The following is a 24281-nucleotide window of genomic DNA, read 5'->3' as shown; positions in this document are numbered from 1 at the left end:
TCCGCAACGTGGCGGGAACGGAGCGGATCCGAGAAAAAAATGTACGCCGGCATTTCTGGGACGGGGCACGGACGAGTTCCGGCGAAGCTCGGATCGTGCTCGGCCTGGCATGAATGTATATGTGTAAAGAACACTTGACAATGTTTGGCCGTGTCTTCACCGACGCACGGCTCGGACCCGTTACGGTGTAGCGTGAAGCATCCTTAACTCGACTGTTTTGGCCTTATTTGAAAAACGGCAAAGAGAAAAATATGTTTTATATCAAGATCTACCAGCCCTGAAAATATTTACACAAATTAGGGTCTACAGTTAATTAAAACACACACTTTCTTTTTGTATAGAACTTTATTAAAAAAGGTTTTTAGATACTGCTATTATTTTCTAGGTTTAAATCGGCAGTCTAAGTTGTGTTTCGTTTTTATTGTCATAAATATTCGGAAATCTATCTCTTCTACAGATTTATAATTCGAAACTATTTCGTAATTCCGAACTATGTTAGCAACTGCCACCTTTAAGTTCATCAGGGCATAGGTTTTTCCTAAAAAATATATTTATGTATTGTACAGGGTGGAGTCAACGATATAGTAAAGTCCGTTATCTCATTTGTTTCGATGTTTACAAAGAAATGTTAAATATAAAAGTTATAGGGAAGGTTAAGATTTAAGATACATATTTTTCATTTTAAAATCATTTTTAAGAGGAGTATACAGAGGGCTTCAAAAAAGTGTGGCGGATATAACATATTTTTTTTAATGCAACACCTTGTTTTTTATTTTATTTATAGATTCTGCGTAAAATTCCAGAACTTTTTTATATATTATAATTATACCTAAAATTTAATAGTTTTTGTAATATTTGAATTTGTTTAAATAAATGTTAGATTCCAGTGTGGTAAAAAATTGTCAGTGATGCCATATTGTTTCTAAAGTTAGGCTACTAAAATTTTGTAGGAGGGTTTTATAGAGATCAAGAAAAATATATATGTAAAGGTATTTTAATGAGATGCTACAGGGCGGTCAATATATATGTATTTAAAAATTTCAACTACTTAAAATTAAAAAATCTCTAACTTTTTAAATAGCACACCCTATATATTTTCATTTCTTCTGATCTATTTTACAAGATTCTTAGCTTACAAGAATTAGCTTGTTAAAATGTCTATTCATATGATGCTCATACCTATACAATTACGAGGTCCGATAGAAAATGGAAAATAACAATACGATGGTCTTTTTGCAATTTCTTCCGGTAAAAATCTATCCGGATCAAATTTCAACGGGTCTGTCCAATATTTCTTGTTCCGATGAAGGCCAAATATGTTTAGAACGGTATTAACGCCTTTGGGAATTGTTTTTGTACCTAAACAGATATTTTGGGATAAAAGAAATTAAATGGAGGGTACATGGGACTGTCATTGCATAAAAGTTGATTCTGAGGAAAATGCAAATTACAGTTTAATCAATTTCCAGCAATTTGATCAGATGAAGTAAGTCCTTGTATTTTGCAGCGTCTAAAGATAGTTTTCCATTGTAGGAATTCTGAAATTCCAGTACCGAAGAATTTTAAAGTTGTTTTATCTTTGGCCTTTTCGATGGTTATTTTCCAATATTGCAAAATATAAAGCTTCATTCAGAACCTCGCAATTAGTCGATAAATTAGTGGTTTCAATTACACTTTATACTTTTTAGTTTAGGATCATTCACAATGTTTAAAAAACACAATTAAAATTAATAGAATATCCTAGCAACAGCTTACGGTAATCAGATGTATCAAGGTTGTATCCATACACTGATAAAAAAGATAGACTTGAAGTAAAGTCGTCATCGTTCTTGAAAAAAAAAATTTAGTGGCAAGAGAATTTATTTTAGCGTAAAAGAAAATATTTTGCCTGAAGAAAAACTCTCTCAAGTCAAGAAAACTGGTTCTCTTGAAAAATTCGAAAATTTCCCTTGAATCTATTTTCATTCAATCAAGTGCAAGTCACTTTGTTTTAAGATAATAAGAAAAATACGCTAGGAAGGACGGTATATACAATCATTCGGCAGTCCGATCAGTCGCACGTCGCATTTCATAGGCACATCATAGTACGCACGGGTTTTGTTGCTTGGAATTTTCCACTTGGGAATTTTGCATAATTTGCTTTTTAAACGCATATCGTATAATAAATTAGTGATCGTTATTAACATGCATTTGTCATTTTTTATGGACAAATTTGAGGATATATGGATTCTTTAAAGGAGTTTCTGAAAAAATGGAAATTAGAGCATTTATTTGCTATATTTGAAGGTAAGAGACATTTACCTAATGCACCTGTTTAGATAATGCATGCGTGACTATAGATAGAATAAGAATATAGGTATCGATTTTTTTTCTGGAAATAATTACAAAAATTTTAGAATTTCAAGTCGTCGTATTAAAAAATTCAAAATGTGACCAAAACCTATAATTTTAATAATTTGTTTGCTTTACTTTGATTAATCGTGATGTAACATATTTTTGTAATTTGTAGAGTGATGAACCACCCCAAAAAATACCAAGAAGTGAAGAAGCAGAAATAACTACTATCGGGGAAAATAATATCACTTTACTTACTACAGACCAGGAAAACCTAAATTTATCAGAAAATAATATAACTCGTAATATGCCTGTATATGATGTATAGACTTCTCTTAGATCAAAATAAATTTTAGTTGAGTCAATGGTATTCGCTATTGGTTTAAGAAAAGTGTCTCTTTAATCAAGAAATCGTCCCATTGCTGCCAAAAGTCACTAACTTACTTTTTATTACTTCCGAGAAAAATGCGTCTAAAGATGAATTGCATTGCATAAAGATGTTATAGTTAGTAACTATTCGGTATTAAAATAAAACATAAATAGCCAGAAATCGTAATTAATGACTTTTGCAATCGATTCTCCGATTCAAAACATAGTTAGTGATTGAATTTGGTTGTTCGGAAAAATGTTAGTGACTTTTGGCAGCAATAGGACGAAATGTCCCTTTTCAATCAAGAATTTTTGCATGAATCAAAGAGACTGTTGTTCTTGTAGCAAGAACTTCTTTGCATATTAATTTTGGGTCAAGAGTGAAATACTTTAGACAGATAGATTCTTCTATTCTCTAAAGTAATTTTTTAAAGCTTATGAAAAGATAGCTAATGCTTTGGGTAAAGAAACGTCGTTCTTGGCCCTATGAGAAAGCGCGAATCTTTTGGGTCAAAGTCATATTTATTTCGACTGAGAGATCCTTTTTTTCAGTGTAGAGAAAGCCTAATAGCCTTGTATATATATTTTTATATAAACAAGGCTAATAGGTATTTAGCTTATAAAACAATCAACTTTAGATTTCTAACCACAATTTTTTCTTGGTTAATGATAATCAAAGGTCAAAATTACATTTCTCGCAAATTTTGAAGTATAATTAGTGGAAAAGTTAAAAGTTTGATAACTTTGTCTACTAATTGAAAGTGTCTGTCACTAATTTTGTACAAACCTACAACCCGCAACCTCGCAATTAGTGGAATAAATTAGTGGTTTCAATTGCACTTTATACTAGCAACAGCTTGCAGCAGTCAGTTGTGTCCACAGAGAAAGCCTAGTCTGTGGCCTAATTCTAACCACAATTTCTCTTGACGGAAGATAATCAAAGGCCAAAATGACATTTCTCGCAAATTTTTAAGTGATAATTATTTGGAAAGGATAATTAGTGGAAAAGTTGAAAATATCTACCACTAATTTTGACGTTCCGAATGCTTACATTGAAATTCAAGAAACAAACTTCTATATACGCTAATTGAAACCACTAATTGTGATGTTCTGAATGAAGCTTAATGCTTTTTGATAAATTAATCAAAAAATGCAATAACGGTGTTGTGACCCTTGTACACTTCAAAATAAAATAAATATATATTACAAGCTTTGAAGCATTGAATAAGTAACTTTAAAGTAATAAACCGCATATCTTACCACATATAATATCATCTGCTATATATCTTCCTACCGTAGGAATTACTGGAATTAGCCTGAGTGTTTCTAAAATGACCCTTTCTGTATATTTTAAACTATGCAAATTTGATGCTTCAATAGGACGATCTGGGCCAATTTCTTCCAATATTTCTTCGTACAGTTTGTTCTAAACACAGTATATAGCAATAAATATATTGTATGATCGAAAAAAAGGCGTCAAAGACGGCTGGGGAATGACAATCGGTGATAATTTTAGCGATGTAAATCTCTAAACATCGTTATTTATGAAAACTTATCCAAAATTAATATTAATTATAGAAAGATTAAAAACGATAGAACGTTTCCAAACACACAAATCTATTCAAATATGTCATGTATCGTCATTTCCAAGGTAACTTCATGCGCATGAAGTTTAAAGCGTTCTAATTTTATTCCAAACATAGACATGGGGTAGACTCAATAATTTGTTGTTTTATTTTTTGTAGTTATTAAAATTGTTATAAAAATATAAAATAATTCTACTAAAAATAGATAAGTTATAATAATTATTTATTAACGCAAACATCTGATACGCTACTGAAGCAAGTAAGTCAAATTGGCGTATCAAAATTCATTGACATCTGAACATGTAGTAAATAAAACCAAAAATGGAAAAGATACCTATATAATTAATTAATTTTAGGTGAATTTCACAAATGATCGGTTTATTACACGTATGCATATTATACAGGGTGGCCCATCGAAAACGTTCCGCAAGGCATAACGGCCGGGGTAATTTTTTTTTCAGAAAATTCAAAAACACGTCAATTTTGTTTGTTAGGGGGACAACTTTTGCCCCAAAAATTATTGCAAAATCTTCAACACTCTAAGCGGGGGTGTCATCCCCCGATTTTTTTCAAATGGGAAGGGGAGTCAAGGGGTACCGCAATGAAAAGGGCTTTCTATTCTCTATACTTTCCTGCTTCGTTTTTGAAGATCGGTCGAGTCGGGGGATGAAGGATTGAAATTTGAAAAGTTTTTTAAACATTTGTCAGAGTAAATGATAAGGATAAACTCCTTCGACCAATTTGCTGTTTTTTCTTATTATTTCAAGATGTTTGCAATCGGGTTGCGCAGATATTCAATGAACGCCATCATGACAAACACCTTTATGGCAAAATTGTTCGCCAGTTAGTAGCAAAATTTCGCGAAACTGGTTCCGGCAGAGGGAAAATCCTGTAGTAAATGAAGCTATGGAGGTATTCGTATTGGGCCATATTGCCATGGACAGTATTCTGAGTACAAGAAAATTAGCCAATGAGACCGGCGTGAATCGTATAAGTTCTACCCGTACAAAATTCAGTTGGTACAAGAACTCAACGAAGACGATTTTGATCGTTGCTTGCAATTTTGTGAAACTATGAGTGAACGAGTGGCGAATGATAATAATTTCCTATTTAATGTGTGTTTTTCGGATGAGTGTACTTTCTTTCTGAACGGTGTAGTTAATCGGCACAACTGTCGGTACTGGGCTGAGGACAACCCCCAGGGTTTTTCAAAACCCTCAGAAATTGAACGTGTGGGCTGGTATTTTTGGAAATTCTATTGGTCAGTTTAACGATATTGAGAAGAACTTCAACGTACAAGTCACAGAACAGCTATCTAGCAACTACCGCACCTGATCGTTCAACGTTGTGGCAAATGAAAAAATGCGTAAACATCTAGAAATAATAAGAAAAAAAGAAAATTAGTCGAATTTATCCCTAATTATCATTTACTCTGATAAATGCTTAAATAAACTTTTCAAATTTCAATCCTTCATATTTTCTCAATAACTCGACCGATTTTCAAAAACGAAGCGGGAAAATATAGAGAATAGAAAGCTCTTTTCATTGCGGCGCCACTTGACACCCCTTTCCATTTGAAAAAAGTTGGAGGATGACACCCCCGCTTAGAGGGTTGAATATTTTGCAATCATTTTTGGGGCAAAAGTTGTCCCCCTCACAAACAAAATTGACGTGTTTTTAGATTTTTTGAAAAAATAAATATCCTGGCCGTTATGCCTTGCGGAACGTTTTCGATGGGCCACCCTGTATAGTCACTTACTAGCGAAAAGTTATTCCATTATTTCCCTCGATTATTCACTGAGACCTATCTACCGCACGCTATCCAACCAACTATTTTTCAGTCTTTTTCGATAAATCGCAGTAGTGTCACTGTTAACTTAAGTTCTGCTACAATTTCCTTCTAGATTTACTACCTTTAAACAACTATCAGTAGCAGAATAAATAATAAATAACATAAAATAAGCTCAGTAAAGATATAACAATTCCAAAAAATTTCAATTAAAGACTAAAAAAAAACAATTAAAAACTGACAAATCCAAAAAATTTCAAATCAAATTCAAATGCATTTCAAATGTGTCAAATGAATTGTCAAACAGAACTGTCAACCTCTAGTCGCACCCTAGGGCCCTTTGTCCGTCTCTCTCTCTTTGGTCCGTTTCCCTGAAGAAGGATTAGTGACTATGATGTTCCTGTAGCGGTTTTTAACGTATTGTGCCAGTCCGCTCTGTTTTGAGCCATGCTGACGGTTTCATGAAGGCCTTGGCCGATTAGGTCTTTAGTTTGATCAACCCATCTCTTGGGTGATCTTCCTCGTGGTCGCTTTCCCTCTACCTTTCCCTCGACTATTAGCAGCTGCAGTAAGTCCGTTCTTCTAGCAATGTGACCAATATATGTCAGAAAACATCGGTTTATTTTTTTTGAGAGGCTGAGTTGTGAGTTTAGTTCTTGGAGAACTGACTCATTCGTACGATGGGCTGTCCAAGGTATACGTAGCAGACGTCTATATGCCCACATTTCAAAAGCATCTATTCGCCTGGTATCGCTTTTCTTCAGCGTCCATGTTTCCGCCCCATACGTAGCAATCGGGAAAACAAGCGAGTTCAGCAGTCTTAGTTTGGTGTTCTTAGTGATGGCTGTATCTTTCCATATCTTAGTTAATTTAGTTACGGCTGTTCTAGCCAGCGCAATTCTACGTCTTATTTCGCCTTCGCATGAGCCGCTGTTGTCGATTAGCGATCCCAGATATAAGTATTTATTAACCACCTTAAATCCAGCTATGTTTCCCACGTGAGGTTGGTTGTTGTTTTGTCGGTCCACAATCATGACAGTAGTTTTGTTAGGATTAAGTTTTAGCCCAAATTCTGTACTAGTTTCTTGGAGACGTTGCATAATAAATTCCATTTCTTCCACACTTGATGTTATGATTAGTGTATCGTCGGCATATCTTAGATTATTGATTTTCCTTCCCCCCACAGATACTCCACCTTGCCAGTTATCGAGAATATCACGCATTATGTACTCGGTATAAATATTGAACAATAGGGGTGAGAGAACACACCCCTGCCTGACACCCTTCATTGCTTGAAATCTATTTGATGTGACATCATTAATTCTTATAAGTCCGTAATTATGTTGGTATAGTTGTCGGATAAGTAGAATAAGGTGATCAGGAACCCCCATTTCCTTGAGTATTTGCCAAAGTTTTTGCCACTTGACTAGATCGAAGGCCTTAGAATAGTCGATAAAACAGAGATACATTTCTATGTTGAATTCTCGCGCTTTTTCTATTAACTGTCGTACGTTCCCTATCTGTTCTCTGGTACCCTTACCAGGCATAAAGCCAGTTTGTTCTTCTGCAATCTGTGGTAGTAGATATGGCCTGAGTCTGTTGTTAATAATCTGCAGGAGAATTTTGCATGCATGAGGAATTAAAGCAATCATTCGATAGTTATTGCAGTCTGCCGGATTACCCTTTTTATATAGTGGTATATATAGCGAGCTGCACCAGTCGTCTGGCCAAATTCCCGTCTTCCAAATCAGATTGCATATGAAATGAATAACATCAATTACCGGTTGCCCTATTGACTTTAATATCTCAGCAGCTACACCATCTATACCTGGGATTTATTTTTTGAGACGATTTAGGGCGTGTTCAACTTCTGATTTAAGGATCTCCGGTTCATGTTCGAATTGGTTGGGACGATTAATATTATTAGAAGATTCACCATCTTCGTAAAGCTTTGTGCAGTACTTTCGCCAGACTTCAGCAATACCATCCGGATCAGTAATCTTTCGACCATTTTCATCCCGTATAATTTGTGTACGTAGTTGAAACTCACGAGAGAGATATTTTACCTTATTGAATAGCTCTCTAGATTCGTTAGTTGCCGAGTGTCTTTCCAATTCTGTGCAAATCTCGTGGACGTGCGTGTTTTTATCCTGTCTACAGCTGTTTTTTATTTCTTTATTGATGTTTCTTAGTTTGTGTTCTTTGTCAAATGTTGTTGATATGACTAGGTTTCTTCTTTTTTCAAGCAAATTGATCGTATTATTCGACATCCAAGTTTTGTACTTTAATTTAGTGTTTCCAGATGTGCAACTTCCTTTAACTATTTCATTTATCCAAGTCCTAGTGTCATTCCACATTTCTTGTACGTCATTTTTTAGTGTGGGCATTTTTACCGATTTCATTGTTTTCATTATTCCTTCTTTAGTAGTTTTTTGTCCGTCTACCTTGCATGAATACATGGATAATGGATAGCGTTATACTCCTTCCTATTTTAACAAAAAAAAAAAAAATAACAATGCAAGGAGTACCTGAATATTGGGGTGCATGCCAAGTAGCGTCGATAAAAATGCCAATGTGTTGCCGCTAGTATCTGCTGCCTAAATCAAAATATATTTCATTTAATTTAAACAGAAAACAAACAAAATAAAGGAAAAAAACTCACAGCAAAAGTAAATGTCACCAATTCGTCATTAATAATTGTTCTATTGAAATATAATTTTTTATCAGCCTTTATAATTGAATCCAACAAAGTTTTGTTTTCATCAATATTCTTTTTAAGTTCCTGTTCTCTGTCAACAATAAGCTAAAAGAAAATATTAATAAAAAAAGTCCTTTGTAGTAATGGTATAATTAAAATACCTGCTGAGTAAAATTTCTGTATAATAATATAGATTTAAATAATTGGAAAACTTTAGGGGTTTTTGTAAGGACAAACAAGACTGCAAAGAAAAATCCGGAACCTACTCTAACTATATTGTCTCCAAGTATCTCTTGGCAACTAAAATCAAGTTTGCAAAAATAATCTAGAAAAAATCTTATTTAAACTAACAAACATTACTTATGTACTTACTGATCTATCCATTTTACCACCTCAGAACCCTCTTCTGTTTGTATATTATAGTTTTTGTTAGTCATGGTTTCTGCAATAAGTCATTAAGGATATAGTTAACAAATTAACAAATAAAAATTATTTTTATATTACGTATATACAGGGTGTCCCAATATTCCGTGGACATATCAGTACTACGTATTTGTGGAATCGAAATAAGCTCATTGGACACAATTTATTTGCGTCTATAAAAAAGTGCTTCGTTTGTCCGTTAGAGAGCATCAAACTTTAAAAAATAAACACATTTTTTAAGATACTTTTAGAACCGTTATTCCGATTTGAATGAGATTTTGGGTGTCTATAATTTGCTAAGTCATTTGACTTTCACAAAATTCAAGAAAAAGTGCGTGAAGGGTGAAAATTACCTCACCCCTACGTAAATTTTAGTATAAATATTTTCTAACTCCACCGACGACCGATTTTTGTTGTAAAATTGTCCTTCTAGTATTTACTACATTTTTGTCTCTTGTAAAAAACGCAACCCCGCATACTTTTTGAGGAAAATATAAAAATAGTTTTCCTAATGTAACTTCCAAAAAATGTTTCTTGTCGCATCAAGCTATGTAGGCACATAAAATCTATTATGTGCTAATAATCTAGTTGATAAAAATATGGAATTTTATGTTAGTATCACAAATAATATTTGACAATAACCCATATAACACACAATATCCGCAGGATATTCATAGAATGTCGGAATGTCCCATAATAAGATCATCTTATACAGACATCTATAGGATATCCTCCAGACATCCTGAAATCCTGTAGATGTCTCCGAATAGGATATCCTATGGATATCTCTGTCGTATATCTAATGTACATCCAGCTGAGATATCCAAACATGCTCATGATAATAAAATATCCTAACAATATCGTCGAGATATTTAGGAAAAATAAATAATGTACTACTTTTTATATTACATAAAATGCAATAAACCATACAGATAGATAATTATTACGTCAAGGCAACAAAATATCCTGTTGGTATCTTCTGGATAATCTGGATATTTATGAGCTGGGCCACTCCCAGTAATACAGAGAATTTAAAACGCCCGCGCAAAAAATTTCCCACAATCCATCGCGACAGTTGTTTGTTTTTGCATAGTGTATTATTCAGTTCTTTGATTTAGTGAAATTCGAGGTGAATTCGGTCGTTTGTCGATATTGAATGGGCTTAAAAATGACTGAAACTAATAAAACTGGTTGAGTTTGACTTAGTTTTTCCTTATACTCATAGTTCTAGCGTTGTTCTAGCAGAAATTCTATCCTAACCTCAACTAATGTCGAAAAACGACTAACGACTCAGGGGCTCACAATGAAAAATTTGTGACAAAATTACAGCTGAAAATTTGTTGAAAAGCACTTGTTCTTTATCCCTAAACCCATTTTCGTGTTTGATCTATTCGAACAGAAATCCTATTTTTGTGTTTAAATTGTGAGTTTCTGGAATGTGTGGTGTTAGAAATTATACCTGTATCCTGTGTGCTAACTTTGATGTAAACTGTTGCTGCTAGACATAAACTGCTAGACTCCATAACGGGTAGTATAATCTGGTATAATACCAAACGTTCGAAAAAAACGGCGTCAAAGGTGGCTTGGAAATGAAGATTGCTGTTATTTTGTATGTACAATTATATGGGGAATGTCATCGATCGTAATTTTCAAGCCAATTGAACGCCGTTTTTTTTCGATGGTACAGTATAAATTGAAAGGTCTTAACTCATACAAATAAACTTCTAAATTTTGACGCAAAATTAATTGACATAATATGTAGGTATATTTTAGAGCTGTTAATAAAAATATCCAATGAATAACGTCAAAATGTGTGGCTAAATAAAACTAAATCGGGAACGTTTTTACTATAAACTAAGGATGAAGAAAGTATTGTCAAATAACAGTCCTCATATAATGTCCTAAAAATATTCTATAATGCTCCCAACATCATCCTTGTATTATCCTATAAATATCCCAAATAATTGTAAAAGTCTTGCCTAGGGATGTCTTGAAGATGACTTTTTTTGTCCCATCTGGATATCCCATAAATATCCTCCTCTGGTTTTTGGATATCCCTAAGATATTTACTATATCCTTGGTGGATATCCTCAAAATATCTATAGGATTCAGCTTCATTCAAGCTTCATAAATTTTAAATTAATTAACGTTCGGGATTATTTTTGATTGATGCCTCTCTAAAGGACAAACGAAGCACTTTTGTATAGAGGTAAATATTGGGCCAATTAACTTGTTTTGATTAAAAAAATACGAAATTGTTTTATGTCCGCGCAATATTGGAACATTCAGTATAGTTTGTAGGTCTGCTTTGGAAAAAGAAATTCTCTAGTTGGGGCTTGGAACCTTTGGTGTTATACAATACAACAGCAGAATAAAACACTAATTTACCACAATAAACCAAAACACTTTACTTTTAACAGCTAATGCGCGTTTCGCTAACCATATCTTGGTGATGCTGCTAACATTGTTAGCAGGCCCGTTCCTGGGGTATCTGGCGCCTACGTGCAGCATTCTTTGGTGCGCCCTTTTTATATTTAAATCAATTATATATTTTAATCTTCATCTCAAAAATTTTAAGAATTTATATTCTGCGACAAACGAGCAATATGTTAATTGGAAATGTAAAAAAACTGTTCTAATTAAAGTATAAAAACATTTATTAAATAAAGAAAACAAACAAAACCACAAAAATATTTAGTAACAAAAATAGCACCCTAAAGAAAAAAACTGACCATTTTAAACAGTGCTTTCCATAAAATCAATAACATGAAAAATATACGAAATAATATACATGTACTGATTTCTGTCGAAAATCGACAACTATGAAACTATGATCCCTTCACCGACACAAACGGTATATTGTGAGACAGGAAATTGTAGAGAGAAACGAGCCCTATAACATAGAATACAACATTTTAATGAACAGTGCTTTCCATAAAATCAATAAAATGAAAAATATACGAAATAATATACATGTACTGATTTCTTTCGAAAATCGACAACTATGAAACTATGATCCCTTCACCGACACAAACGGTATATTGTGAGACAGGAAATTGTAGAGAGAAACAAGCCCTATAACATAGGATACAACATTTTAATGAACAGTGCTTTCCATAAAATCAATAAAATGAAAAATATACGAAATAATATACATGTACTGATTTCTCTCGAAAATCGACAACTATGAAACTATAATCCCTTCCCCGACACAAACAGTACATTGTGGGACAGGAAATTGTGGAGAGAAACAAGTCCTATAACATAGGATACAACATTTTAATGAACAATGCTTTCCATACAATGAATAAAATGAAAAATAAATAGATGAGATCAATGTGTTGCCGACAGATTGCCCTAGACTTGTTTATTCGGTGCAGCCAACGCAAAAAAGACGCTAAGCAAACTTTATCCTATGATGTATGTTTAAGTATTTGTTTATTAACAAGAAAGCGTATCGGTTTTTTGTTACAAAGTACTGATTGACACTTTGATTTTGCGCCCCCAAAATGTTGCGCCTACGTGCGTGCACGCACTGCACGCTCGCCAGGAACTGCCCTGATTGTTAGCAAAACGCGCGTCCAATGTAACAAGTAAAGTGTTTTGATATATTGCGATAAATTAGTGTTTAATTCTGCTGTGGAATTGTTCTTTAAATTACACATTACTTACCACAAAAGGAGTCATAGGCGTAGCAAACGAAAGTTTCAAACAAATTCTTATTCTGCACGTCTTTCAATTTTTCAATCAGAGTTTCGCTGTTTCTATAGAAAATTTGAACGTACGAATTCAGAATCGGTTGGCTGAAGTTTTTTGCTAAGAATTTTCGTCGAGGTTTCCATAGTTTTTCTATAAAACAAATAAAACATTCAGTAGATTTTAATAAAAAATTTTGAAACACAATATTATATATTAATAATCTGTTCAATGAGAGGATACATGATATTGACAATTGTTGTCTATCATTTTAATTCACAGATAAATTGTATTTTCTCTTATTTCTCGGATGTCGTCTATCGAAATCTTCCCTGACGACTCATAGAACAGACTTTAAATGTATGAAAGTATAATGACATAAATAATGTACTATGTATGTATATATAGTACATAAATAATGTACTATGTATCTATCACAAAAAGATCACAAAAACATCCCCCTTTAGAAATTCGTCTGTCATGTAAAAGAAATGAAAGTAAATAATAAAGCGCCTCTCGTGTTTGTTCGCACTTAAAAAATTTCAAATAATGCCTGTATATATTTTTAATCTATTTTTTAAATTTACATTTTTTTAATTGTAAAGTAATATATTACATTTAAATGGAATATACTACATAACAATTATGTCAATTACAGGATTACAAGCTTGTTTTCTAACATTTATTAAATAAAACGAATTATAAAATTTCAATATATGTATATTTGTCGTAGGTATGAAAAAAGTAAAATATAAAATGGACAGACGCTTATTCTACTTACATTGCAAATAAAACTTCCACTTTTAGTTTTGCAATCCAAACGCAACATATAAAAATATCCGACAACACTAAAATCACTCAAACTTCCGCGGCTGACAACGAAAACTAAAAAATATAACGGCACTTTTTGTTTTAGACCTGCATATCAACATTACGCTGTCCTATTATGTGTTTGTTGTTGAAATAATATAAAATATATCTAATTATTATAACTTGTAAATTTTAATATTTTTTCGTCATACTATATTGTTATATTATTATAACATAAGCAAAATCAGAATGGAAAAGATGCATATAACGTCCGCCGGACGTTATCATAACGGCCGGCGGCCGTTAAGCATAGATAAATGAAACAAGTTTAGATTGGAAAGTGCCCATAAGGACAATGTAAACACTATTTGGCGCTATTCTTGCAACGGTCGCGACCCAAAACTTTTGAAAATTTCGGAGCGGTTCGGTTTTTTCCGGAATTATATCGCCAAATATTGTTTATTCAAATTTATTATTATTTTCGTTTATAACCAGAGAGAGATATCAGCAGGAATATGACAATTTTTTGAAGTGGCGGCAGGATAGAAGTATAAACAGCGTAAATGAAGCGGTATTGCTGGCTTATGCTAAAAGAATGTCTGAAATGTATTCTCCTACATCACTGTGGACAAAGATATCCATGCTGAAGCTTGCGTTGAGAGTATATGAAAACATCGACATATCAAGGTAAAAAGCCATTATATTCTTCGATATTTAATCATACTCATCTAAATTATATTTGTTCATAGATTTGGTAAACTGTTCATGTTTCTGAGGCGCAAAAACGAAGGTTATTCACCAAAAAAGCCAAAGTTCTGTCGGAGAATGACATAAATAATTTTCTACTGGATGCCGATGATTACACCTGGTTACTCGAAAAAATTGTATTGGTGCTTGGTATTCTTGGAGCTTGTAGGCGCAGCGAGCTTTGGTCACTCACAGTTGATGATTTCGAAGATTCGGAGAAAAATATTCTTGTCTCATTAAGAAATACTAAAAATAAGAAAGATAGGAAATTTCTTATTCCAAAAACGGCCTTCCGTTTGATGCCTATGGTTTATACAAAAATACATCAACCTGCGTCCTCGTAACTTTGACAATCCAAAATTTTTCATTGGTTACAAGAAAGGCAAGTGTGTTAAGCAAATCGTCGGTATACATACCATCGGGAGCGTACCGCAGAAAATTGCAAAATTTTTGAACTTGGAGAATCCAGAACGTTATACAGGGCATTCATTTCGTAGATCATCAGCAACCATGCTCGCCGAAAATGGTGGTGATTTATTATCGCTAAAGGAGCTAGGAGGATGGGAGTCTTCAACAGTGGCAGAAACTTACATAGAAAAATCAGTTTCCAAAAGAATGAAAATAACAAATCAACTTTTTTCATGATAGCTCCAAAAATAATGTGTCTTTAGTGGATACAAATATTTGCCATTCTTCAGTAGCATCATCTTCTTCTATAAAATCTGTAAATCCCTGGGAAGGATTACAGATTTCTAAGAACAACAAGTGCACTTTTAATTTCCATGTTCATTATCATGAAAAATGAATTTTAGTATAAGACATTATGTATTTTTTATCCTTACTTGTGTTATTGTTCAATAAAATTTGTTATTAAATAGTAGTGTTTATTGCTCTAAAAAATCTGCAGTATGACGAAAAATCTAGAACGCAACACGGCCGATAACAAATAACGGCCTTGGCTGCTTATGATCCTCGGCTATCGCCTCGGATCACAAACTTCAGCCCGGCCGTTATTTGTTGTTTATCGGCCTTATTACGTTAATAACTATAACATGATTTTAACTACTTTTGACAATAACTAACTTTTTGTTATCAAGATGACATTTTAGACGGCAACTGACATATATGTCATAATATTTGAATCTTAAATATGTATGTAATATAATTTAAATTACTATATTGCAACTTTATACTAAGCAAAGATACTAAGAAAACATTTATACATTCAGAAAATACAACAAAGTCTAATAATATAGTTTGAAAACAATAAATATTGAATTAAAATTGAAAAAGTTAAGCGCGACCCCTTGTGTCAAAATTAGATGATTAAATTTTCGCAATTTTTACACCATTTGATGACCGGTGGCGCCTCTAGTGTTTGTTCGGGCGGTTGGGTTTTTACTCCCGCTTATGGCCATTAAAGAAAAAGTTCTAAAGGGGGATGTTCTATGGTATCTATCTCTTTCCTTATCTGCGTTGAAACCCTCTATTTTTGAATTTTTTAATTATATACAGTATGTAAAATTTTACCTGGCAACAACAAAATACTATTCCAAGCTCCTATTCTGAACGTATTGTAGAATTCGGATTTTTGCCATGAGTTGGGATGCGTTAAAATGGTTTGGATTTCCTCACCGTCATCTGTTGCATAATAAAAGTTATGTCCCAACCAACAACCATACGGAAAACCCTTTTTGATGCCTTCATTTATGCATATGTCGAACATACCTACAAGTAAACAAAAAAATCAAGTTGCTTCAGAAATGTTAAGCGATATCATAACATCGCATAATTTTACATTTTTAGTTTTTAGTTCAATAGTTTATTAAAAGCAAAGCTTATTTACTAGCAGCTAGTCATCTTTGTTTCTTTTAGAATATCCGTGTTTCATCTTCTGCGCATTTTCTTATATACAGGGTGAGTCAACGATAGAGTAAAGTCCATTATCTCATTTGTTTCGAGGTTTACAAAAAAATGTTAAATACAAAAGTTAAAGGGAAGGTTAAGATACACATTTTAAAATTATTATAAAGTATACAGGGTCCTTCAAAAATGTGTGGCGGATATAACATATGTTTTTTTTTTAAATGCAACACCCTATTTTTTATTTTATTTTTAGATTCTGCGTAAAATTCAATAACTTTTTTATATATAATGTTATATACCTAAAATTAATAGTTTTTGTAATATTTAAATTTGTTTATACAAATGTTAAATTGCAGTGTGGTATGTGTGAATTTCAACTATTTAAAATTAAAAAATCTCAAATTTTTTAAATGGTACACCCTATATATTTTCATTTTTTCTGATAGATTTTGCAAAGCTCTTCAACTTTTATTAAGTATGTCATATACCTATTTCTAATACCTAATTGTTATTATTAGTCAAAATTAACTAACTTTACTCAAATAAACTAAAATCGTAGTCGTGAATTTCTTGGTGTATTTCTATATTATGAAAGATGACATTTGGATTTTCCGTCGCGCGTCGTATAGCTTTTTCAATAAAAAAATTATAGCACAAAAAATTACTGATAAAAACTACGGTCGAATCAATGGAAAACGTAATTATTGCCGAAGAAATTTATTTTTTTCTTCCAGGTTCGGATCTAGGTGGATGAAATTTATATGTAACAGTATACTAGAAGGTTCACTCTATGATATTTTGCATATATAACCTTGCGCGAATGTAAGCATTTTTTTGAAAGTCATAATAAACATGTAGAAGCTAGACTTGAAAAAAAATGGGACATTTTTTTCAGGTTTGTTGTTGGTAAAAGACCTCTCTTTACGGAAAAAAATGTTGGAATTGAACAACACAAGGAAACTTCTGCAAATAATAAATCTCATTGTATGAAATTTTTGTACCGATTTAGTAAATTAAGGCTAAGAGGTCTACTCAAGAAATATCTCACATGGTGGGGCTCTGGGATGTCCTTTATCCATCTATATAAAAAACTTGATGAATTATTTTTTTTTGTTTTTTGGGCTAATGTCCCGCATTTCCCGATTTCGTTACACTGTACGTCGGGCCGAATAGCCACAGATTAGGGTAATATTAACTAGATTATCTAATTGTTGACGACTACTGATATTGAAATTTTCTCCGACATACAGTAATTTTTTTTTCTCGTTGTAATTCTGGTTTAGAATTCATTTCGTAAAGCCAATATTACTACTGCCACAAAACCGTCCCATTGAAAATATAATATCATATAATATGAAAATGTTTTCTAGATAATCTACATCTATTCTTAAAGTACTTAGCAAAGTACTATATAATATATAGTACTGAACCAAAAAATATGTTTATTTTGGCTTGTTCGTGTATATCAGTCACATTGACTAATCCATTTTCAGGAAAATCTGAAACTATTACCTCTACCTCTACCATTTATACTTATTATACAAACTAAACTAAACTAAAATTCAACAAATTAAACTAAAATTTACCTTTTGTTCTTAACTTGCTTAACAGACATGAAATTTTGATAATAATTATTATTTTTTGTTATGGTAACTATGATGTTACAGCGTAATTGTATTAAAGATATGGGTAAAAATAGAAAAAATTGGAATAAATCGCAATTATTAAAAATAGGTATATGACATACTTAATAAAAGTTGAAGAGCTTTGCAAAATCTATCAGAAAAAATCAAAATATATAGGGTGTACCATTTAAAAAATTTGAGATTTTTTAATTTTAAGTAGTTGAAATTTATAAATATATTTTGAACACCCTGTAGCATTTAACTAAAATATCTTAACATATATCTTCTTTTAAATCCCTATAGAATTGTCATACCAAATTTTGGTATTCCAACTTCAGAAACAATGGTACCACTGACTGAATTTTTTACCACACTGTGCAATTTAACATTTGTATAAACAAATTTAAATATTACAAAAACTATTAATTTTAGGTATATAACGCTATATATAAAAAAGTTATAGAATTTTACGCAGAATCTAAAAATGAAATAAAAAATAGGGTATTGGCCTTTAAAAAAACATATGTTATATCCGCCACACTTTTTTGAAGCACCCTGTATACTCTATAATAATTTTAAAATGTGTATCTTTATCTTCCCTATAACTTTTGCATTTAACATTTTTTTGTAAACCTCGAAACAAATGAGATAATGGACTTTACTCTAACGTTGACTCACCCTGTACATGCCAGCAGGGTCTCGATCTTTTTTTGGCGTTGTGACTGCTGGCATGTGCATAAAAATATGTGCAGTGTGATACGCGGACACTCAAAAATATTCAAAGTTTACTATCCGGTACTGGATTAGCTGTAGTTAATAGTGTAACAGTCCAAATATTATACTAACTCTTATTTCTAAGTTGAAAATAATGTCCAAAAATTGGATAGAATGTGTAATGGCTATATTTTTTGCCGAACCTAATGATATTTCTTTTGGTGTAAAGTGATATTATTGTCCATAGTGCTACAGCAATTAGTAGTACTGCTAATGTTTGTTCCAAAACCATATCACAATCTAAAAAGAAATAATATAACCTGTATATGAAAATATACGATATTCTCGTTCTAAACAATCAGACACTTAAGCCTCATTCAGAACCTCGAAATTAGTGGAATAAATTAGTGGTAGTCATTTTTAATTAGTAGAAAAAGTTAACAAACTATTAATTTTTCCCCTAATTAAGCTTGATTTTCATGCATCCGTTATCCGACGATACGATGATACGATATTTTATTGGTTGAATTTAAAGACTTCGATTGGTTAGAAACGGTTAACAAATCCTTTAAATTTAAACGAAGCCTTTAAATTTAACCAATAAAATTAATATCATATCATCGTATCGTCGGACAACGGATGCATGAAAATCAAGCTTTCATTAGAAATTGTGGTTTTCTTTCATAAGATATTTCGTCATGAGAAATTGTGGTTAGAAATCAAAAGTTGATTGTTTTATAAGCTCAGGCCTGGATTAAGGGGGGGGGGGGCTATGGGGGCTATAGCCCCAGGCCCCGTCATTGAGAGGGGCCCCCGAATCAGGAGAATTTAAAATCGAGATTAGTTAAATGAAAATGTACAGGGTCAGTCAAATTCGACGCTTTTAAATCGAAACACCCTTTTCTATAGGAGATAGACGAAAACTAATATCGGTGTCTGGAGCTCAATTTTCATCAAAAACATGATGGTGAAAACCGCACATCGATATCTGTTACCGTTTCGGAGTTACGGGGTGTTTTTCAAAAATGTGCATTTTTAACAAATCGCTGTAACTTTTTTGCTATGAAAAATTTTGTATTTCTATGAAAACATTTCCAAAGCACCTTTTTACGTAGAATTTAATGGTTTAAGTATAATTTTTTTAAAATTAATAATTTAAGAGTTATCAACAGAAAAATTGATTTTTTATTTGGGACACCCTCTATATTTTTAATTAACTGAAAAGAATCTAAAATTACCTTTCCAAAAATATAGCACACTTGATATTTTGTTATAATCCCCTTCGAAATACAGAATTTTTAAAAGTTCGCCACTTTTAACTAGTAGACTTTGGACCCCTTATTGATGATATGCCCTTAATGGAACTCGAAAACATTATATTTCCAGCAAGACGACGCACCGCCTCTGAACGCTGAAGTTATCAGCAAATTTTTGCAGCCAATTTCAAGAATAATTGAATAGCTAACCAAGATCCCAGTCATTGGCCGTCGAGGCCGCCTAACTCAGTGCCCATGGATATAATCCTATGGATATATTTGCGGAAGAATAAAGGTTTCTTATTCTTCCATATAATCTAGACAATAATTAAAAATACTTAGCAGTTATGAGAGGGTATCTTTCACCCCCACCGAGTTAATGAATTCCGCGAGAAATGTTCAAAAACTGACCCGTCTGTCCATAACAGAAGACGGTCGATATATCGAACACCTGTAGCAAAATCTCATGTCTTGGTTTGCTATTTATTTTTATTGTTATTAGATATAGTTTAAATGTGTTGATGTTGGTTAAATATATTTTAAATCGTTATAAAATTCTGCATCTCTCATAGCAAATATTATTTTCGTTTTAATTGATGCTCACAGCTAGAATTTTTTTGCATTACAGCCGGTGCCGTTCAAAGCCTACTTATTTAAAGAGGGCGAATTTTTATATACTCTATATCTCGAAGAGGAATTGAGCAAAATATCAAGTGTGTTATATTTTTGGAAAGCTAATTTTAAGTTATTTTCAATAAATTAAAAATATACAGGGTGTCCTATATAAAAAATCAAATTTTCTGTTGGTAATTCTTAAATTATTAATTTTAAAAAATTATACTTAAATCATGAAATTCTACGTAAAAAGGTGCTTTGGAAATGTTTTCATAAAAAAACAAAATTTTCCATAGCAAAAAAGTTACAGCGATTTGTTAAAAATGCATATTTTTGAAAAATACCCCGTAACTCCGAAACGGTAACAGATATCGATATGCGGTTTTCACCATCGTGTTTTTGACAAAAATTAAGCTCCAGACAGCGATATTAGTTTTTGTCTATCTCCTATAGAAAATTGTGTTTCCATTTAAAAGCGTCGAATTTAACCCACCCTGTACATATAATACGAAAAATACCAATTTGTAACAAAAACTACCGATTTTTCATCACATATTGTTATAAATCATCATAAATCTTGAATTTATCAACAATTATAAATAAGTAATTAAAACTGTATTTTAAAAACAATTAAAAAGAAAAATCCAGCCCGGAACACCTGCAACAGTGCAACAGAAATATATTTAGTCTTATTAAATATATTGCAACAGACAACTTGTTATTCTCATAATGGCAAAATTTGTAAAACGGTAAATTTAAGTTTAAAAAGATTTTTTATTTTCCAAAAACTTCTTTCTATGAACATAGTACGAACTAAAATGCCCAAAATCATTTCCAAAACTCTCATTTATAAAAAAAACAAATACAGAACTACTATGGGTGAAGCCATGCAGATTAGCCCATTTAGCTTTAATGAGTATTGAGAATGACCTTTTGTCTTCATTTAATTTTGATGATATTATATTATTGAAGAATTTCCTACTTTGAAAGCTCGAAAAAAAGCATTGTAAAAATTTTTATTAAGTATTTTTAATTATAATTTTAGTGTTGATTTTTGCTCGCTTTTTATTACCTGAGTGAGTGTATACCTACTACCAAATTACGCCTTTTTGTTCATAACAAAATTTGAGGGTGAGCCCCCCCCCCCATTATTTTGCTCCAAGCCCCTTTGTGTCTTAATCCGACCTGGGGGCACCGAGGGTAGCCCATAGCCCCGGGCCCCCTAGGACCTTAATCCGGCACTGTATAAGCTAAATATTACGCTTTCTCTATGGATACAACTGACTAACGCAAAGTGTTGCTAAGATATTCTAGTAATTTTAACACAAACTAAAAAATAAGTGTAATTGAAACCACTAATTTCGAGGTTCTGAATGAGGCATAAAGTTCATACTTAATAAAAATATTAAGAAACGAGTTTAGAGATTTAGATACGGATTCGATATCGCATGATCCCCATTTTTGACCTCCTTAATCTTTTAATGTTTTCAAATATTATAAACATACTGTACAGGGTGGGTCAAATTCGACGCTTTTAAATGGAAACACCTTTTTCTATAGGAAATAGACAAAAACTAATATCAGTGTCTGGAGCTCAATTTTTGTCAAAAACATGATGGTGAAAACTGCATATCGATATCTGTTACCGTTTCGGAGTTACGGGGTGTTTTTCAAAAATATGCATTTTTAACAAATCGCTGTAACTTTTTTGTTATGGAAAATTTTGTATTTTTATGAAAACATTTCCAAAGCACCTTTTTACGTAGAATTTAATGGTTTAAGTATAATTTTTTTAAAATTAATAATTTAAGAATTATCAACAGAAAACTTGATTTTTTATAAGGGACACCCTGTATATTTTTAATTTATTGAAAATAATTTAAAATTACCTTTCCAAAAATATACCACACTTGATATTTTGCTCGATTCCTCTTCGAGATATATAAAAATTCGCCCGCTTTAAATAAGTAGGCTTTGAAGGGCACCAGCTGTAATGCAAAAAAAATTCTGTGAGCATCAATTAAAACGAAAATAATATTTGCTATAAGAGATGCAGAATCTTATAACAATTTAAAATATATTTAACCAACATCAACACATTTAAACTATATCTAATAACAATAAAAATAAATAACAAACCATGACATGAGATTTTGCTACAGGTGTTCGACATATCGACCGTCTTCTGTTATGGACAGACGTGGCAGTTTTTGAACATTTCTCGCGGAATCATTAACTCAGTGGGTGAAAGATACCCTCTCATAACTGCTAAGTATTTCTAACTCTTGTCTAGATTATACGGAAGAATAAGGAACCTTTATTCTTCCGCAAATATATCCATAGGATTAGATCCATGGGCACTAAGTCAGGCGGCCTCGACGGCCAACAGCTGGGATCTTGGTTAGCTATTCAATTATTCTTGAAATTGGCTGCAAAAATTTGCTGATAACTTCAGCGTTCAGAGGCGGTGCGTCGTGTTGCTGCAAAAATATGTTTTCGAGTTCCATTAAGGGCATATCATCAATAAGGGGTCCAAAGCCTACTAGCACAGATAACACATAAGCTTTATTAGATTTTGTGTTATCTGTGCTACTAGTTAAAAGTGGCGAACTTTTAAAAATTCTGTATTTTGAAGGGAATTATAACAAAATATCAAGCGTGCTATATTTTTGGAAAGGTAATTTTAAATTATTTTCACTTAATTAAAAATATAGAGGGTGTCCCAAATAAAAAATCACATTTTCTGTTAATAACTCTTAAATTATTAATTTTAAAAAAATTATACTTAAACCATTAAATTCTACGTAAAGATGTGCTTTGGAAATGTTTTCATAGAAATACAAAATTTTCCATAGCTAAAAAGTTACAACGATTTGTTAAAAATGCACATTTTTTAAAAATACCCCGTAACTCCGAAACGATAACAGATATTGATGTGCGGTTTTCACCATCATGTTTTTGATGAAAATTGAGCTCCAGACATCGATATTAGTTTTCGTCTATCTCGTATAGAAAAGGGTGTTTCCATTTAAAAGCGTCGAATTTGACCCACCCTGTACAATTAGCATTAATGTATATACTGTAGCATTAATAGCACATTGTGTGTTGAAAAATCTTACCTCTGCAGAATATCACATTAGATTTATTTTGAAAATAAGTTTTAGACAACTGTGTTAGGTATAACAGAAAAAAAACACATTAATTATTGAAATTATATTATTAGAAACAAAGAATGAAAAAATTGAATATTTACACAGACGCCGAATAATCATTAATTATTTAAATTTTCGGTAACAATAACCCAGACCTTCAAGCTGCATTCCTCATAATGTGAACGTCAATTTAGAAAAAAAAATGGAATAATATCGTAATATTTGGATGACAAAGTAATCAAAACATCCTTTTTATAAAAAGATTTAAATTTTATTAATAATATTTTGTTTATTTAATAGAGCATGCTCATTTAAATATTTTTTTTAAAGTGGAACATATTTACGCGCGGTGGTAGTAAAAGTTCAAGGCCGCGACACACGAGCTAGCGTCACGACACGCGAGTGAACGATTTGGAGCGTCGTGTAAGCCATGTAAGCCAGGGGGCTTAAACCCGAAAAATGAGTTTCATATCACAGTGTCAGTGTCCCTTTGGCAGTTGGTTTTGACGTAACAAATGTCAAAAGTTATTGTCGTCCGATCGCGACCAAATTTGGTGGGTAGCAATGACTAAAGAATATAAGGACATGTAACGCCCCTATA

At 32.3% G+C, this 24281-nt stretch overlaps 1 protein-coding gene across 8 annotated transcripts; it reads right to left on the bottom strand.

Moving 5' to 3' along the window:
• Nucleotides 1-333: 333 nt before the first annotated feature.
• On the bottom strand, nt 334-23749 carry LOC115881736 (cytochrome P450 4C1-like). Of its 8 annotated transcripts, none has more exons than XM_030899359.1 (11): nt 23648-23749; nt 18790-18957; nt 15983-16180; nt 12872-13048; nt 9149-9218; nt 8938-9076; nt 8741-8881; nt 8607-8675; nt 3964-4129; nt 1180-1359; nt 334-538 (listed from the first exon to the last, which is right to left on the bottom strand). In XM_030899359.1, the coding sequence occupies exons 2-11, from the start codon at nt 18947-18949 to the stop codon at nt 375-377; spliced, it is 1464 nt and encodes a 487-aa protein (XP_030755219.1). In that variant the 5' UTR covers nt 18950-18957; nt 23648-23749; the 3' UTR covers nt 334-374. The 8 variants fall into 8 exon arrangements, with proteins under 8 accessions (XP_030755219.1, XP_030755220.1, XP_030755215.1 ...); XM_030899360.1 differs by lacking the exon at nt 23648-23749 and adding an exon at nt 21818-21914; XM_030899355.1 differs by lacking the exon at nt 23648-23749 and adding an exon at nt 21601-21908.
• Between the last annotated feature and the right edge of the window lie 532 nt (nt 23750-24281).

The sequence above is a fragment of the Sitophilus oryzae genome, unplaced genomic scaffold (assembly GCF_002938485.1).
Source record: "Sitophilus oryzae breed Bouriz unplaced genomic scaffold, Soryzae_2.0 scaffold_172_pilon_pilon, whole genome shotgun sequence".
Classification (NCBI taxonomy): Eukaryota; Metazoa; Arthropoda; class Insecta; order Coleoptera; family Curculionidae; genus Sitophilus; species Sitophilus oryzae.
The sequence above is the reverse complement of the archived record's forward strand: the minus strand, read 5'-3'. Positions and strand labels throughout refer to the sequence as shown.

Coding starts and splice junctions, on each gene's coding strand:
- LOC115881736 (XM_030899359.1), bottom strand. CDS start 18,949: ATGGTTTTGGAACAAACATTAGCAGTACTACTAATTGCTGTAGCACTA. Junction 9,219..12,871: donor CGCCTATGACTCCTTTTGTG/GTAAGTAATGTG, acceptor GACTTATTGCAG/AAACCATGACTAACAAAAAC. Junction 9,077..9,148: donor GTGGTAAAATGGATAGATCA/GTAAGTACATAA, acceptor ACTTGATTTTAG/TTGCCAAGAGATACTTGGAG.